Source organism: Larus michahellis, chromosome 3 (assembly GCF_964199755.1).
Source record: "Larus michahellis chromosome 3, bLarMic1.1, whole genome shotgun sequence".
In the NCBI taxonomy this organism is placed as follows: domain Eukaryota; kingdom Metazoa; phylum Chordata; class Aves; order Charadriiformes; family Laridae; genus Larus; species Larus michahellis.
The window spans coordinates 57313569-57331683 of NC_133898.1; the positions used below are offsets into that span (position 1 = coordinate 57313569).

Sequence of the window (18115 nt, forward strand, 5' to 3'; positions counted from 1 at the left end):
ATCAAGAGTGGCCTTGTAATGATATCGACCAGCTCCCTCAGTACTCATGGATGCATCCCACCAGGGCCTATAGACTTGTTTAGGTCCAGCTTGTTTAAAAATTCTAACCTGATCCTTCTTCAACAAGGCCAATCTTTCTTGCTCCAGACTTCCCCTTTGGTCTCAGGGACCTGGGATTCCTGAAGGCAAGTCTTGCCAGTGAAGACTGAGGTGAAGAAGGTATTGAGTACCTTGGCCTTTTCATGTCCTCTGTCACCAGATCCCCTGCCCCACTCAGCAGCAGGCCCACACTTTTCTTAGTCTTCCTTTTGTTGCTGATGTACTTGTAGAAGTCCTTGATGCCTTTTGTGTCCCTTACCAGATTCAACTCCAGGCATGTTTTGTCTCTCCTAACCCCATCCCCGCACATGTGGGTAGTGTCTCTATATTCCTTCTGGATCTCTGCTCCCACCTCTTGTATGCTTCATTTTTATGTCCGAGTTCAGTCAGGAGCTCCTTGTTCATCATACAGGTCTCCTACTACTTTTTATTGCTTTCCTGATGGTCGGGGTGGACTGTTATGGAGCTTGGAGGAGGTGATCCTTTAACACAAACCACTGTCCTAACCTCTGTTTTCTCCAGGGCTGGCTCCCATAGGGTTTTTTAAAGCAGGTCCCTGAACAGGTCAAAATCTGTTCTCCTGGAGTCCGGGCTTCTGGTCCTGCTTTTTGCTGTGTTCCCTCCTCTCAGGATCCTCCACTCCACCAATTCATGGTTGCTGCAGCCTAGGCTGCCTCCAGTCTTCACATCTCCAAACAGTTCTTCTTTGATGGAAATACGAGGTACAGCAGACCATGTCCCCTTGTTGGCTCCTCCATCACTTGTGTCAGGGAATTGTCATCAATGCCCTCCAGAAAACTTCTAGATTGGTTGTGCCCTGCTATGTTGCCTCCCAGGCAACTAGAGAAATGTAGTGCATGTTGAGTGATTTGTAGATCTGTCAGAAATCCAAAGAAAAGTAAGAAAATGGTTAAGTTGTAAAATTATTTTTGATAAACATGATTTATGGAGCATATGTTTTGTAGACAGCGATCTTGCCACCTGTCAGTATATGCTGATACAGGACAATAATTGTTGAGTTTATACACACGTGTATGTATTCAGAATCTGAATATGGAATTTCTTTTGCTAAAATGTTTATTGTGTGGTTCATCAAAATGGTGCAGAGACAAGTGCCAAATTGTTTGCATTTCCTGTAAACCTGCTAATGTTCTGAGCTCACATTTCAGGGATCATTTTTTGGTAGTTTGTATAATTACTTCACAGAAAATGCCTAGGATCAACAAACCAGAAAAGAATCAGTTTGAAAGGTCAGACAAGAAGTCACATTATTGACTAGGTACATACTCTGTGAACACAATTAGCACAAACTGAGTAAGTTTTAAAAAACATTCTTCTTTCAGAAGAAAATTATTTGATATTTTCATTATTATTCTAGTGCTTTCTCCAGCAGTGTTTATAGAACATTTTGCAAAGATGATGCCCCATTCAGGAGAACCAGTTCCGAAGGTTTTCAAAAATTCTTGCAATTTCTTTCTTGCTTCTCTTCTAAACAATTTTTATTTTAGTTTATTCCCCTTTCAGATGACTTGGAATTGCAGTTCCTGAGTCTAAATCTATCCTTCAGAGCTTGGATTTGATGGGGTTCTGAGGTCTGGCTACATGTGATTTTAGACTGAGGCTTAACACCAAGTTTTCATCTGTTTTCGAAATTTGCCTGAAGTTTCTCAGTGTTGTTCAGTGTCTATATTCAAGCTTAGAAACACATCTAATTGAAATCATCTAATAGAGGATTTTTTTTTGCAGTGAAGTACTATTCACACTCTGAATTTGAAGCAAGCAGTTGTTGAACTGAATAGTGCTGGTCTTTGAAGAGAACACGGATTGGATTTGATGATTGTAGACTAATTATTCCCTAATTTTAAAGGATTCACTTTTTCATAAGACAAACATAAACTAGAAGCAGAATAGAGGCTTAAGATCAGTCCGTCCCCTTCCCTCCCCCGCCCCCCCAAAAAAACCCCACCCAATTCTCTTCGAGAAATACCCCGATGCCTTGCTTAATCTGCTTACTAAACAAGGAAAGGCACACTCACTGGGCCCTTGTGCAAAAGCTAGACATTTCCTTTGAAGAGGGAGACTTACATAAATTTTGGTGTGCTCTCCCTATCATATAGACTATATGTGTGTTTATAGTTATAAAAAGCAAGTGCTACACATAAGAGAGAGCATGAATCCATAAAACACTTAAAACAGCACCATAGTTATCCGAGGTATGTTATTTATGCTACTGTATTTGGTAGATGGTCATATTGGGAAGGATGTTCTTTTTAGCTGTTAACAGATTCAGGAGAAGATGCAATGCCCTTGAGAGAAGGAGCACCCCTTGCCCCTTTTTATGTGTTTCAGTGCATCCAAATACTGTTCCTTCTTTATGAGACTGTGTTGTCAGGACTGGTTTTGCATGTATCGGCTGTTAGTAACCCCGGACTGGATCTTAGCTGTTGACTATGATTTTTTTTAGAATCTTTTTCAGCTGCAAGAGCTTAGCAAAGCCTGCCCGTGTTGATTCCTGTGTCACTGCTGCCATCTTCTGGAAAGTTTTTTTAGATTGCTGAGTGGGCTTTTTCTAATGTAGATGAATTCCAGCAACCCGGAGATGAACAAAATGCGTGCTTCTTGCACGTGGTTACAGGAACACAGTCAGAATGGCATGGAATAAAAGTTCCTCTGTGAGATGCCTTGGTTATGTTAGGGATATTTAGAAATACATTCAGGGAAGCGAGCCGCCTGATTTCTATTGCAATCCAGTGTGAATTAGGCACTGGGTAATTGTTAACTCCCATCAGCTTCCCACCCTGCATATTCAGTAGTTCATTTCAAGAACCGTCTTAAGGAATCCATCAGATTTCCAGGTCTGTTTGCACATATAAATGTGCAGCTAGATGCTCAAATGCCCAGGGCATGCATGCATAGCGGCAGTATTATCATATGGAAATAGGTTTGTCGTGGTGTTTAAGGGCATATTAATTGAACTCCAAAGCTGCGAGAGCAGGAGCTAAAGCCACAGGCAGTAAAATTCATTCCTCATAACATTCCTTGTGAAATGATATATGCATTCAGCAATGAAATATCTTTTTCAAGCTTGTGAGAAGCGATATTTTAATGTAGCTTCCAACCACTTTGTTGCAAAAAATCAACTTTTGACATCCATATGTAAAGTGATGCATCTTCTGCAGGAAGAATATTTTCAAAAGATAGGCTGTTATACTTGTTATAAAATGCTTTGTTTCACACTTTCGAAAGGCATCTCAAGATAACTATCATTTTCCCTCTTTGCATCCTAGTTCCTTAAAAATAATGCTTCCTTCTGTATAAAATTTTATTTCTTATTCTTCTTTGTATCCATTTTAGTGTTGATAACATACAAACCTGCTTTTTTTCTTTAGAATGTAACTTATGCTCCGACTTTATCTGCTCTAAATATTGTATTGTTCCACTGGTGTTTCACTCTGATACTGTAAGTGGGATAGATGCACAGTGTATGTTTTAATATACGCCTATATATATTATGTATTTAGAGATTTAGGGGTTTGTTTTCTTTTTTTTTCTTTTTATCAGTAGTAAGTGAAATGCTACATTCTTTTGTGAAATATTCAAAACACAGAGAATAATATCCATTAAATTACAAAAAGGTTTTAAAAAACCATAGTTTAGATGCATTTTACATCTTATAAGGTGGCAATCATATTGATTTTTTTTCAATGTTTCCTCTTATAAGCACCATGTAATTTATTATGTAAATAATTTGTAGAAATCTTAAGTTTGCCTGCATCCACTTTGCATTTTGTTAGTTATCCAGGCATAAAATTGCTCAAAATTATACATTAGATAGATGCAGTTAGGTGTCTATATCACTGAAGTTACTTAAATGGGAACAGAATTAAGCCAAATACACAACTGTTTTTTCTCTCCAGTGGTGCCAGCAAGAACCTAATACTGAATTAACTTTGTCATCTCTGTACAACACAGTGAAGTAGGGGATCTTTCTAGTTCTGCATCCCCAAGCTAGCGCCAAGCAGTGCTGAAACATCTAGCCAGCATAATACAGGATCACACAGAGACAGTAGTCCAGGTCCCCAGTGTGCTATCGCTGCATTAGCTGCAGATTACTGACATGGCTGTAAGACTTCCAGCAGGGCTACCTTAAAGCTTCCCAGCAATGTAAGCTGCAAGTAAAATTCAGTTTTACCACCCGAAGAAGAAGGAAAGGGGCTAGAGTACTGCTGCGTAGAAATGAGAAGGCAGAGGGGAGAAGCGGGTGTGCAGGAACTGAGAGTGGAGGAAGATGCCTGGCTGTGACAGCTGGTCCTGAAGCAGGGGTCAGAGTCCGTGGCAGCAGCTATTTCTGGGGTTAGGAAGAGCTCCTCGGAGTAGTGATGTTTAACATCTGAGGACTTGTCATATTCCCTGTAGCATGACAAGGTAGAACTCTTGCTCTCTCTGCTGTCCGCAGCGCTGGCACAGGTGAGGTAAGTCACAGGGACATGAATGTCGTGCTGTGTTTAGCAGCCTGCTGCTGCAGGCAGCTGCCTACTTTGTTTAAACTTGTTTGTCTTCCTTTTCCAGAGGTATCTTGGTTGGCATCAATCTGGGCATCTCATCCCGGTGCTCCAGGGCACAGGATTCTTCTGCTCTCAGTAAAAGATGTGCAGCTCTGCCGGGGCCAGATATGACTATTTAGACAATCAAAACCACGGTCCACTTTGAAAATTTTGCAGTGTTTGAACTCACGTTTGCATGGGTAGTCAGCTATCAGATGGGATTCATCCGTGATAACAAGAGCTGACTCTATTATGCACACATAATAGCACAACAAGTAACAGGTTTTCATACTTTCAATATACCACTTAATGTTGTTACTAACTCTGCTTTATAGACTTTTCATTCGTTTTTTCTGGAATGAGCTAGTAAGTCTCACCTCCCAGCCAACATTCTCAGAAGAATATTGTGCGATGCCCTTGTGTGTAGGTATGGGGTAGAGGAATCTGGGAAGAGCATTATCCCTCCTCCCAAAGGGGCCTGAAGTCATTTCATCTGAGAGAAGCACCTGGGTTCCTCTCAGCTTCTTTCTTCTGTTCTACTCCTTGAAGCACTTGGATCACAAGGCAGTTCAGAAGGGGATGGAAAGAAGAAGATTGCCCATCCACATAAATCATCAGACAGGAGATTTGAGGAGGTCTAGGACAGATTCTCTGAGCTTCTGTTGTCCGTTTTATCAATCCATCTTTTAGGTTAATGCCGCCTGATGCAAGGCAAGCTCCAGGACAGTGGGTTTGTCAGCAGACACAAACTCATCAGCACTCATTGAAGAGCCTTGGGATGTACATGCCGTCATCTAGATGTTAAGGAATGAGCCCGTGGGTTGTTTTGTAGAAGTCAGGAGGGAGACTTTCACTTTCAGATTCAAAAGAAAAACACTGAAATCTCCAAGATGTTTTGATGCTGTCCTACATTTAAAGCTTTTAATGTTTATAGAAAATTGCCTCTTATAGTATTGATGGCAAATTGCCCTTAGACTGCAGAAGCTGCACAGAGACTGCAGCTGTATTTGATGCCATGTTTTGACAAATTGTCCTGCCCCTCACAAAAGTTTGATTTTAGATGAAATATGCATATTCAATGTGCGTACCGTATTGTAAGGAAAAAGACGAAAATTGCTCTGCAAGTACTACCATGCTTTGCAATTGCATTATATCTGATAAAACCAGTGTCATTAAAAATGGATACTTTTTCTATTGTAGCATTTATCTTCATTGTAGAATTTGCAAGTTTTTCTATAACCGATGATTTGCCATGCCACAAATCCTAAGCAAACATAGCTACTGCAGATGGTAAATATTCTGCTTTTAAAGGTTCTTGTTCTAAGCACAAGGAATACCAAAAGACAGGGCATGCGGCTGGCGGTCTCACACTTGGTGCTGGATATAACAAAGTGCCGGAGGCAAAGTCAGTTCTATACCCAAGATGTGCCGTTCACAGCAGTAGCATGACAAAGACTGTGACATCTGGGGGGAGAGTGAAGGGGGTGTTTAATTGACTTTGGATGGAAATAAGTTACAAAGTACATAGTTTCAAAGTAAAAAATGCTTAGTCTGTGTTTATGGAGGTTTGGACTCTAGCCAAGAATCAGCCTGCTGTCATACTCAAAAGATATGCTATACGGTAAAACATTTTCCAGTGAAATTTGGGGTCTGGGGGCTTTTCTTAAAAAAAAAAAAAAAAAAAAAAATCTGTAGGTATGTATCACTCACTATGACATTGTAATTTATACTTTGGAAAGTTCAATTGTAAGCTACATTTTTCTAAACAGAAACACTATAGAGAGAAGACTTTGGGCATTATCGGCAGAGCCATTCTATATGTCACTCTCTGATAGCTTTGATTCCCCTTAAGGCATGCTCATATTTTCAGTATAAATCCTTGCTCCAATCAGCAGTCTATAGTTTGACTACAAAAGATCATTTAGATTGAAACTTGGTGCCTTATAACATTTTACATTTGCAGGGGTTTTTTTTGACCTGGTGATCTTGTTGTCAGGTGAAGAGAAGAAATTCTTTGCCTTTCCAGTGTTTTATTTATGTTACTATTTAATAAAACAATCTACAGGTTAAAAAAAAACTAGTCAAAAAATCCCGCTAGTCTGCTAAAAAACCAAACAACTATACATTTGCTGTATATAATATAAACATTTGCTGGTTGGAACTCGTAGGAGTTTCTGTGTGATTGATGATTACTTATTTGCCCTCCCACATCATTTTTTCATTTACCAAAAAGAAAAAAAAGCATGGAAATACTTTATTGGTTACCTTTATAAGACTGAGTTTTGACCTTATGAAACCAGGGTGTGTTTCTTTTGAGGAATGATCTGAGATGATTAGTGGGGAGTCCAATGTTTAAAAATTTGAAATCTTCTCCCTTACAGGGCTGCTAGGTGATCTTGGACAAGCCTCTTTGGTGTGGATCCTCAACGTCATTTGGGTTTCCACATCAACTGAATTAAGATCCTCAAATTTTAGGGATCTGTGGCCAAGGGTTTCTATGAATTAGGCTCCAGTCACTAAAACACAAACAGTAGTACTTTGCTGCTTCACAGGAGTATGGTGAGAGAGGTTCACTTACAATTCCAAAATGCTCTGATGCTCTGGTGATCAAAGCTGTGCAAGTATCTTAGCATGCTATAGTATTTTGCTTTGATGTGTAATACATAACCTAACTGGTTTTGAAGACATGAAAATAAGTTCCATATATACCTTAGATTATACTTGATTTCCCTTGTATTCTTTTTAGAATATCCTATAGCCTTCTCACATTACAATAGCACTTAATGTGCTTTTTCTGGCAACTGTCCTGGTTTCAACTGGGATAAAGTTAACTTTCTTCCTAGTAGCTGCTGTGTTTTGGATTTAGTATGAGAACAATGTTGGTAACATATTGTTTTAGTTGTTGCTAAGTAATTTTATATTAATTCAAGGACGTTTTTGGCTTCCCATAGAAGCTGAGAGGGAGCACAGACAGAACAAGCTGGCAAAACGAATATTCCATACCAAAGACGTCATGCTCAGTATATATAAATGGGGGTTGGCCGGGGGGCAGGGATCTGTGATTGCTGCTTGGGAGGGGCTGGGCAAGCGATCATTGGGTTGTGAGCAATTGTATTGCATCACTCATTTTGTATATTCTTTTACCATTATTTTCTCTTCCTTTACTGTTCTATTAAACTGTCTTTATCTCAACCCATGAGGTTTTTTTTCCTTTTTCTCTCTCTTCTCCCTGTCCCACTAGGGGGGGCGAGGGAGGGATGGAGTGAATGGCTGCATGGTCCTAGTTGCTGGCTGGGGTCAAACCATGACACAGCTCATTAAATAATAAAATTAATACCTGTCAACTGTGGTTTATTTCACCTTTAGCATGAATGATGATTATCATGTAGTACTCCCTTTGGTTTGTTTTTGGACTTGATTTTAGAGGAAAGAGTGAGTAGGGTCATTGAAGGTTGATTTCTTGAAGTAGTTACTTGCCTGAGAAGGCAAGATGAAACTTCTAAGGCCCACATTTTAAATGAAAGGTGAGAAGATCTGTGATTTTTCTTTGTAGATATAGTCATGGTTTTGAGGGACCTTTGCATCTCTTGCATACTAGTTTTGCACTACTAGCAGAAGTCTCCAGTGCTGATGGAGATATAATCCTGCCTTCATTCAGTACTGTTAATTTTTGTGATTCCTATCTGTAGTGATGGGTCCAGATAGCAAGAACTGAATGAGGGAAGATCAAATAAAAAACGGTAGAACAGAAAAGACAAAGCAATTTTGATAAGATTTCTAGTCAATATATTCTCAATGACAACAAGTGATATCAGAAGAAACTGTTTTCATTCTATGATGAGATTACAAGTTTGATAAGAAAAAGTAATTGCACAAAATGAATTTAATCTTATTTTGTAAGACTTCAAACTACAGTATATTCTGATAAGGAAATCATCACCATAATACATCAATAAAAGGCTTTAGGGAGCTGGGTTCCAACTAACATGGTTAGAGTGTGTGCAGTAGCATTATCTCATCATTATCAGATGACGCCGTATGGATGCCTCACTGGGCAGTGGTCATGTGGATTAAGAACTGGCAGATCACAGAAAGCAGTGTTTTCTGTGAAGAATCCATGTGTAGCAGGGTATTGCTAGCGCCATTCAACAGGAACTGACAGCAAACCCGTCACGATTCGATACTTGTCAGTGATCCAGAAGTAAATATAAAGACTCTGCTGATACAGCACAGCAATAATACAAAGATTAGTCAAGTATAATTAATAACAAAAACAAGATAGTCCCCAGGAAAGTGCCATGAATATGATTTGGAGCTGGGGAAGAGAGGGAGGAGAAATGGCTTAACCGGTGAGAAACTTAAGAGTTTCTATGTTTAGATTAAAGAAGATTCAGAGGTAACTTGATTACAATACATAAGTACCTTCACAGGAAGAAAATACGGGATACTGAAAGACTGTTTTAGCAGAGAAGTGTGAAGCAGAAAACAGTGGCTGGAAGCTGAAACCAGAAAGGGTCAAAGTAGACATTAAATACAATTTTTAACCCTGATTTTGAAGGGCCATTGAGACACTGTACCAGAACTATGACTGCATCTTTCCTCACCTTTAATCTGGATGTGAATGTCTGTTTTGGAAGATACACTTTGTCCAAACCATGTATCATACATAGTCTGTCTTCAGTCTAGCTAAGAGTGATAACTGTAGGAGCAAAGATGTGGCAATCCAGATTTCAACATGGATTGCAGAAGCCTGGTAAGAAATCTGGGTATGTGCTTGAGTTGTTAGCTCACGCAGAAGTCCCTAGCAGTGCACCTACAGTGCTGCAGATTAAACCTTGGCTATGACTCCCTCGCTGCACCCTTACCTTTATTCTGCTGTGTAAACACATGGGAGGAGGTGAGGGTGAAAAAGAAAAGGACTATCTGAGTTGAGGAGTAACTTTAAAATAATGCCAGGGAACTCAACCTTGAAGCTTTGTGTAGGGATTCAAGAATGGGAGTATTGTATTGAAGTTGGAAGAAAGATAATTTTAACAGTAATATTTTATAAGCACTATAGGGAGAGGGAGATATTATCAGGGTCCAAAGAAAAGGCATTTGCAGTAGGCAAGAGAGAGAATGAGAGCTGTGGTGTTTAATCCAAGGGAAAGCGGATCTTTGAAATGCTGCGAAAAAGGAAATGGCAAAATCTTGTTTCAAAAAAAACAACCAGCATAGCATGTAAATGACAAACTCATTTTCCTTTCATCCTAAAAAAGAGCCACGTTCTACTCCCACTTCCAAACTTAGAATACTTAAACCACTATAAATGGCCAGTCAGGAATAACTGAGGCTACAGCTCAGTTTCACCATCCTAGTTTTTATTCAGCATCACTCTTGGCACTGCAGGTGTCATCTGTGGGGTTTGAATTCTGTAGAGCTGAACAGAATTTTGTCTGATTTTACCTTTTGTTTGAATGATCATAAAGATAGGAGGTTTTTAAAAACAGGATCTGGATTCCTGTTGAGAATTTTAATACCTCCTGTTCTGAGGTCACTGATTTCTGCTTAGGCCTACCTGGTACATTTTTACAGATATTCCAAAGCTTGTAATAGCACACACAGAGGTTATATTAATTTCCAGTACCTAAATCCCATAAGTGCTTTGGGGATTTCCCTGCTAATCCTCTTTTTAATGCATAAACCTAGAGGGTAGGTGTGGGACCTTCGGGATTTATTCTTTGTGTTGGTTGTTTTCCAAACGAAGAATCTTTCAAGGGTAACAACAGTAAGTGCTAAATACACTGAGACATAGGAAGTTTATATGCTGTTTACGTTATCACAGTAATCTGCCAGTCTTTTTTTGGCAAATGAAGGAAAGTAAAATGTGACTATTATTAGTAATTACACTACTTACAGTAATTTTAAACACTTACTAATATTAAATTTATGCAAAAGTGTTAAATCCTGACTGAGCAACTTAAATCCTTTTCCTTCCAAGGGCAAAATAACTGTATTAATATTAATGAAGCCACAAAATACAAGTTAACTGACAGCATTTTTGCAGATGCTGTATTTTATTACTGAAACTTTATGATATTTTTCATGTCTGAATGTAAAAAAATGAATAAAACTATCACAAACTGCTCTTTGTTGTAAGTGACATGCCTTTTCTTTATAATGCATGCTTTGCCATAAAAAGGGAGTGTTTAATGCATTTCTGTTGGGAGATGCCTATTTATTCTGACAAACTGATCAGCCTCCGGGGTGTTCTTTTGCCACAGAACTGATTTTACATGTCATCCATTATCTAATAAGATGTGAAAAGAGTATCCTGTCTCACCAAAAAAATCAGGCTTTGTTTCATTACAAGGATGTGGCAGACTCACTCATGGACTTACTTGCAGGATATACAATTAGTGGTGAAAGGCCCAGTTATACACTCATGCATGTTTCCAGAACAGCAAGCCAATGGGGAAAACACTGGTAACGTTGGTCCTGAAGATTTTTTATTTTAAAGTATAAAAAGTGGCCTCTATAATGAGAAAATGCATTTCACATCTTTAAATAATACAGCATGAGTTTACGGATTTTATTATTATAATAAATAGCACCGCCACATCAACTACATTGTGAGGCAGCCAGAATGTCTTTGCAAAGTGTATGCCCTGGGGATTTTTTTCTTCTTCAGTAATTCCCCCTTTTCAATGTTTATGAAAGGTTTAAAATTGCACTTGCGTGGGAGAAGTGAGAGAGACTGGAGTGAGGAAAGCAAGCTGAGGCGTTGTGTGATAAGGCAGTGATAAAGCAAATGTATACAAAACCCTTTCCGACAAATGTTTTCAGCCAGATGTGTTCATCAGGAAATAAAGTCACGAAGGAAAAAGAGAATACGACACACAGTAGGGAATACAGTTAAACCTGATCATAAATGTAATTGCAAGCCTTTGAGATATTAGGTATCCAGACAAAGGGTACCTCTCCATATGTGTTTGAGCAGTGTTCAACACAGCTGAAACTTTGGACCACTAATGCAGTACAAATTGTTATTGCATTTAAATGATGCTGTATTACGATAATGCAGCCTCTCATACAACATACCTTGCAAAAGTGCCTCCATTGTTAAGCTGTTAACAAGAGCAAGTGAATTAACAAATCAGTGTTAGCTGAAGTAAAATAAAACATTTTAAATCATCAACAAAATAGCGGTGAGAAGTGACAAGAAAGCAAACAAGTGATTAGGTTTGATACCTCTGGAAGTTAGAATACTTACTCTGCTCCCCTGCTCCACATTTCCCTCACTTTCTGAATAACAGGATCAATCCTTTTGGACTTGCACAATGCTTCTTTTCATAAAAGTGCAGTTTCTTTAGCATGACAATGAAATATGATTTTCAGTGCTTCTTAGAAAAGTGACGATACAGCTTGAAAGAGTTCAAAATGAAATTGCAAAAGCTGGAATTTGTGGGAGACAAATGTTCTAGTGTCATGTTCTCCTGATATCCTTTATTCATTACATGTGAATGCACCTCTGTATCTAAAAATCAAGGCTGTTTTATCAGTCTTGCTTGTAATGCCAGTCAGAATGGCTTACCGCCGAGAGATCTTTCAGAGTCTGGAATTGCATCAAGACAGCATAGCTTTAAGACAGCATAAGAGACCCATTTTACATTATTGACTTTTCCCCTTACCTGCAAGGACGCGGAATTTAATGCAGCATTGATGGGTCAAAGATTTTGACACGTGTCAAGACAGATATCTTCATTTTAGAGCTTAAAAAAAAGGCAGCAAACTTGATACATATGAACCAGTTTAGGTGGCAGAGGCAACTCAGACTGAGGTAGGGACAATTGTTTTACTCATCTGCAAAAGACATTACTTTTGAATGTCTTCACTGGTGAAGAACAATGTAATTTAAGGAAGATGAAACCAAAACAATTGCTAGAAATGCAATAAGGGTCTAGAGGTAGTCCCTTAAAATCCATGTTAACTAACCTATCACTGTGTTTTTTCCGTGGAGTTTTTAAACCATTCTATAAAAGTCCATGGCAAGGACATAATTTTCTAGAAAATGGTATTTCATATGACCTGTATAAAGTGATTGCTCTGTAGTAAAGTCAGCAATAGTTTTCCATAGAGAATGCATGTGATTGAGAACTACGAATAGACTATTTCCATTAGCAAACACTATAAAGCAGAACTGCTTGTTTCAGACAGCACCCTTCTCATATAAACAAATTTCACTGTAGGAGAAACACACCCAGAAGTATCTAGTATGACTTTATGTCCCTAAATGGACCATGCAGCAAAATCTCATTTTTAATAATGGCGTTTATGTTACTTCACTGATGGAATGTATAATAATAACAGCAAAATTTTTGTGTTAATGATCAGAGTGTATAATAAGATGCACCATTAGGAGGATTATGGGAATTTAATGGGATGAGAAGGGCAAGAGATCATCTGCTGTATGACTCTTCATGATTGTAACCTACTGTCTATATCCCTAATGTGTTTTTATGACTTGTGTGCTTTGGTTTGTTTTCCAGTTTGTGTTCTGCCGTGAATGTAAAGAAGAATACCACGAAGGGGAATGCAGCTCTCTCCTCAGCACGCAGGGAGCCATGGCCCAGAAGGTAGGGATCCCACAACTCATTACATCCTGATCATTATCCCTGGCCCAGCTAGAGCGACATTTGTCAAATGGGTCCTAATTATAATCCTAAGTAAAAGCAATTATGTTCATGCTGAATTACTCCAGCCGTCAGAGTTGCCGAATTGGCTTTGCGGTGGATTTCAGTCGCTTTGATTGATAGAGTAGCTGAGTTCTGTGAGGAACACACACGGCTCTGCCATCAGTTGCTAACGAAAAGGCCTTCCCCATGGGCTTTTGGGGTTGTCTCTATTCAATGTGAACACTTTTGAAAGGCTTTATGTAGTCTTGCTGCCTTTCAGCTTATTTTCACTGCACCCATCAGGAAATCATGTAGGTTTGGACTGAACAGCAGGGTTTTTATACGGCCTACGCTGTATAAAAAAATGCTGTTGATAATTTATGTTTAACTTACTTAGAGAAATAAAAAACGGATTGCCTAGGCTGGAAGTTGTTAGAAGATAATTATTTTAGGCTGCTCTATAATATTGTAGCTATTGTAGCTATAGACCTGGACAGGAAATAGTTTTTCTCTCCTGTCATTTCTCTTTGTTTGAGATTCAAGTTTCCCTGCTCTTCATGGCAAATAAATCAGCCTTTACAATTAAAAAAAAAAAAAAAAAAAGAAGAGAAACTGCAAAAAACAGGTGAGATACCCCCTAAATATCTCACAGCTTGATTCCCAGGGTGCGCTTCTAGGAAGCAGAAAACTGATATTCAGATATCTGGCATGTTTAATGCTAAAAGGAAACTCAAACCCTGAGTTCCCAGACAGTCCAACATGGCAGATGCAGGACTGTGGGCAAGAGCTGATGGGGACTTGTGGCCAGCCAGCTCTGAGCGAGGCATGCCCAGCTGCCATCAGTGCCTGCAGGCAGGCTCTGTCTGAGGCTGGCTTTTTGGGCCTCTCACTCTTTGAACATAGAGACTGGGAGGGAGCTGGAGGCCTGCTGTGAACCTTTGCCGTGGGCTACCGTGAGACTGTTCATTTGCCGTACTTTGGAGACGCTGCACTTGGCTATGACCTGTGTAGAGATTGTTCTCTTTAAGCTTTCTTAGGGAAGCTCTTCCAATTTATAAAAAGAATTAGCACTCATTGAGACAGAATTAAACAGCCTGTATCCTAGTAGTCAGTAAGGGTGCCCTGGTGCCCTGGAACATGTGTACTGTATGAGAACCAAAATCCATCTGCTTTCCCAGCCTCTAGTGATTTGTGATTCAGTTGTGGTATTTTGTGTTTAGCAGCTATAAGCAAAGTTTTATTCCATAAATTTGTGCAATGCCCTTTTTTGAAGCCATATATACACAAGGAGATTTGCAGCTTAACTACCTGCTATGAACAACACTCTCCTTTTGTTTGCAGTAGCCTTAGGACAGTCTTCAGCTCCCACACACATTTATCTAAAAGCAACACAACTTCAACAGACACATCGAGAGATACTTGAAGTATCCAGTAGCCTAGTAAAGTAAGAGGCCAAGGCTCAGTGTCTTACCTGAATTAAATAGTGCTAGAACTTGAACACATCTCAACATGAACAGTGAGCCTGACATCCATTAAGCTGTTTATGCCTAGAGTTTTGCCTAGAGTACTGAAAGTCATCATGGCACTTTACAAATGAGTTCAACAATGTTGGCTCTGTGGAATTTAGAGTTTGTATAATTTCCATGCCCTAGGGCAGAGATAAAGGTGTGCCAGGGAAAATCAGAATACCCTAGGAAGAAGTGGTTTATTTTAAATATTTGCATATTGCCTTAGCTTCTCGTGGAGAAAACGGGAGCACTTCATCCCTCTGGTCCAGTGTCCCAGCACATGAATTGCACCCAATTAGATCTGTTAACTTAGGCAAATTGATTACTTTTGCTCTTCCAGTGTAATGTGAACGTTTTTGCTATTCCTGAAAAATTTCCTGTACTCTCAAAGAGCTGTTCCAGAATAGCTGAATGATAGTAGCAGAATAACTCCTGCAGCTATGCAAATCAGCTCCCCAGTATAGACAAGATCATAGACTACCCAAAATTCATTTAGACTCCAGCTTAAGCTGAAGTTAATTGACAGCCAGCTGAATATGAGCCAGCAGTGTGCCCAGGTGGCCAAGAAGGCCAACAGCATCCTAGCCTGTATCAGGAATAGTGTGGTGAGCCGGACTAGGGAAGTGATCATCCCCCTGTACTCCGCACTGGTGACGCCCCACCTCGAGTACTGCGTTCAGTTTTGGGCCCCTCACTGCAAGAAGGACATTGAGGTGTTGGAGCATGTCCAGAGAAGGGCTGCAAAGCTGGTGAGGGGTCTGGAGGACAAACCTTCTGAGGAACGACTGAGGGAGCTGGGCTTGTTTAGCCTGGAGAAGAGGAGGCTGAGGGGAGACCTTATCACCCTCTACAACTACCTGAAAGGAGGTTGTAGAGAGATGGGGGCTGACCTCTTCTCCCTGGTGACAGGTGATAGGATGAGAGGAAACGGGTTCAAGTTATGTCAGGGGAGGTTTAGATTAGATATTAGGAAACATTTTTTCACTGAAAGGGTTATTAAACATTGGAATAGGCTGCCCAGGGAGGTGGTGGATTCACCATCCCTGGAGTTGTTTAAAAAAAGGGTAGATGGGGCACTTAGGGACATGGTTTAGAGGTGGTTTTTGTCAGGGTAGGTTAGTGGTTGAACTTGATGATCTTAAAGGTCCCTTCCAACCTCAGCAATTCTATGATTCTATGATTGAGGTCTGCCTTCTTTTCCTGTAAGAGAGCTCTGCACTAATCGAACTTGTCCACAAGGTGGTGATGTGCCACCGGAGGAATGTTCTCCCTCACTTGCTGTAACCAGGCGAGCAAACCGAGAGGCATCTAAAACAAGGCAAGCCCAGGTGCTGGTGAGATGCTGGTTTCATCGGAGTAGCATCACTATAAAGCTATCCTGCATACAACTCTCGCCTATGATGCATACAAAATATGCGTGGGGCTTATATGGAAAGAAGTGCATGTGGGACTGTTTTCATCTGTCTCTCGCTGAGATTAGTTTAAACATTTATCCACCTGTGCTTTCAGCCTTTTTGTTCTGTTTGGTCCTCCCCTGCTAGGTGCACAACCCTGTGTGTCAGAGTTAACTTGCTATTATTGTACTGCTTGTTGAGGCAGTGAGAAGGATTGTTTTATCTTTCACCATTGTCTGTTTCAAGGCAGGAGTAATACACTTCCATCCAGTGTTGTCTTCAGCTCCTGCAGTTTGACTCCTGTTCGAACCCTTTCCCTATTATTTATTTTAGAAACAGATCTTATTGTCACAACTCCTGCTGCTCGTATTTCAGGGTCAACCAGACACACTGCCACCAAAGTGTTCCTCTCCAGAACTCGTGCAGGAAAATACTTTCTATAAGAAAAATGCAGGTTTAACTTTAGCCTCTTGTGGCTACAGTAGTGGAACGACCTTCTGTTGTCTTCACACTTCTGCAAATGTCTGCATGTCTCTGATGTTCCCAGTACGAGAGGAAACACTGCAGGCAGGTCTAGGCCTAAGTCAACATGATAGAGATAAATACGGTGGAGCATGAGGAGTGTGAAAGAACTGGAAGAAAAGCCAAAAAGGAGTGTTGTTGTGGAGGAATTTTGTAGCCAGAACTTGATGGCAACAGAGAGAGTGGGAAGAGCTGTGGTGCCACTCAAAGCAGCCCTCTTAATGGCCTGTGTGCCAGGGCACTGCAAGGGCCATCTGCCCCCTGTGGGAGCAGACTCCATGGGTCTGTTGGGGCAGGGCCTGGCACCTCCCTGAGGACAGGGATGGGCCAAAACTGTGGAAAGTGGCCCAGAGGTGGGCCTATGGCTGGGCAGGGCAAGGCTGTGAGGAGCTGGAGACCATCCCTGCTGCAGGGCCACTGGGGAAGGACCTGATGGCCCCAGGGTCTGACACGGGGTCCTGAGCCATGAGCAGGGTGGCGGGATTCCCAGGGGACTGGGCTAGGACAGCAAAGTCTGTTGGTGCCCTCAGAGCCTGACACCAATTTGGGAAGCCTTGGAGAAGGAGATCCCTCAGAAGGAGAAATAGATCCTGATACAGAGGCATTCAAATGTCCACGAAAGCCAAGAGCTGATGAGAGTGACAGTGACCTGTCAGAGATATAGTGGAAGCTCCAGAAAGAGGAGAAGGAAGACAGAAGAAAGGGAATAAGCCTGTGAGATGACATGGGACAGCTAAGAGGATCCATGAAGCAGAAATGATGGTGGCATAAAGGGCTTGTGCTTGGCCAAAAGTCAGAAGGACTGAGGAAGCCTGAGGTCAAGAGGGGGGAGTGGAGCTGGTGGGGCTGTGAAGGGAGAGAGGGCAGCAGGGACAGGGGAATGGAGTCAGTTGGCAAGAGGAAGGGAGGGGGACAAAGCAGGTGACACATGTGGTGTTTAAGGCTATTAGAAATACAGTGGGTTGAACCTTCTAATGGTGGGAAGCTAGAGGGCATTTCTTGCTGCTTGAGGCAGAAGAGGCAAACTCAGCAGCAGGCATGCAGAGAGTAGCCTAGCTTTAAATACTGGTATATCATGGTCTTTCAGATCTATGTACAGATATTGCATGGTCCATTGGGATGGATAAAACGTTCTCTCTCTACTGAAAAGTCAATTTTTAGCCCTGATAGGCCATTGAAAACTCATCTTAAGCATTTACTGGTGTAGGGATGATTATTTCCCATCTTAGCATGTAAGTTATATAATTTTGGGAAAAATAAAATGTATCTGTGGCAACTTCAGTTGAGAAGCTTTCTTTTAAAATGATTGCAGCCTCTTGAAGCTGTTTAAAGTTTGGAATGAGAGAAGTAATCATATTTGATGGATTAAAAGGCACAGTGTGCATGATGGAATC

At 40.7% G+C, this 18115-nt stretch overlaps 1 protein-coding gene across 1 annotated transcript in view; it reads left to right on the forward strand.

Annotated features, from left to right (window-relative positions):
- PRKN (parkin RBR E3 ubiquitin protein ligase) overlaps positions 1–18115 on the forward strand; it is a 779388-nt gene that overhangs the window by 746010 nt on the left and 15263 nt on the right. The window contains exon 10 of the mRNA XM_074580279.1: positions 13172–13258. Within this exon, the coding sequence (XP_074436380.1) occupies positions 13172–13258 (87 nt within the window). The remainder of the gene's footprint in view (positions 1–13171; positions 13259–18115) is intronic.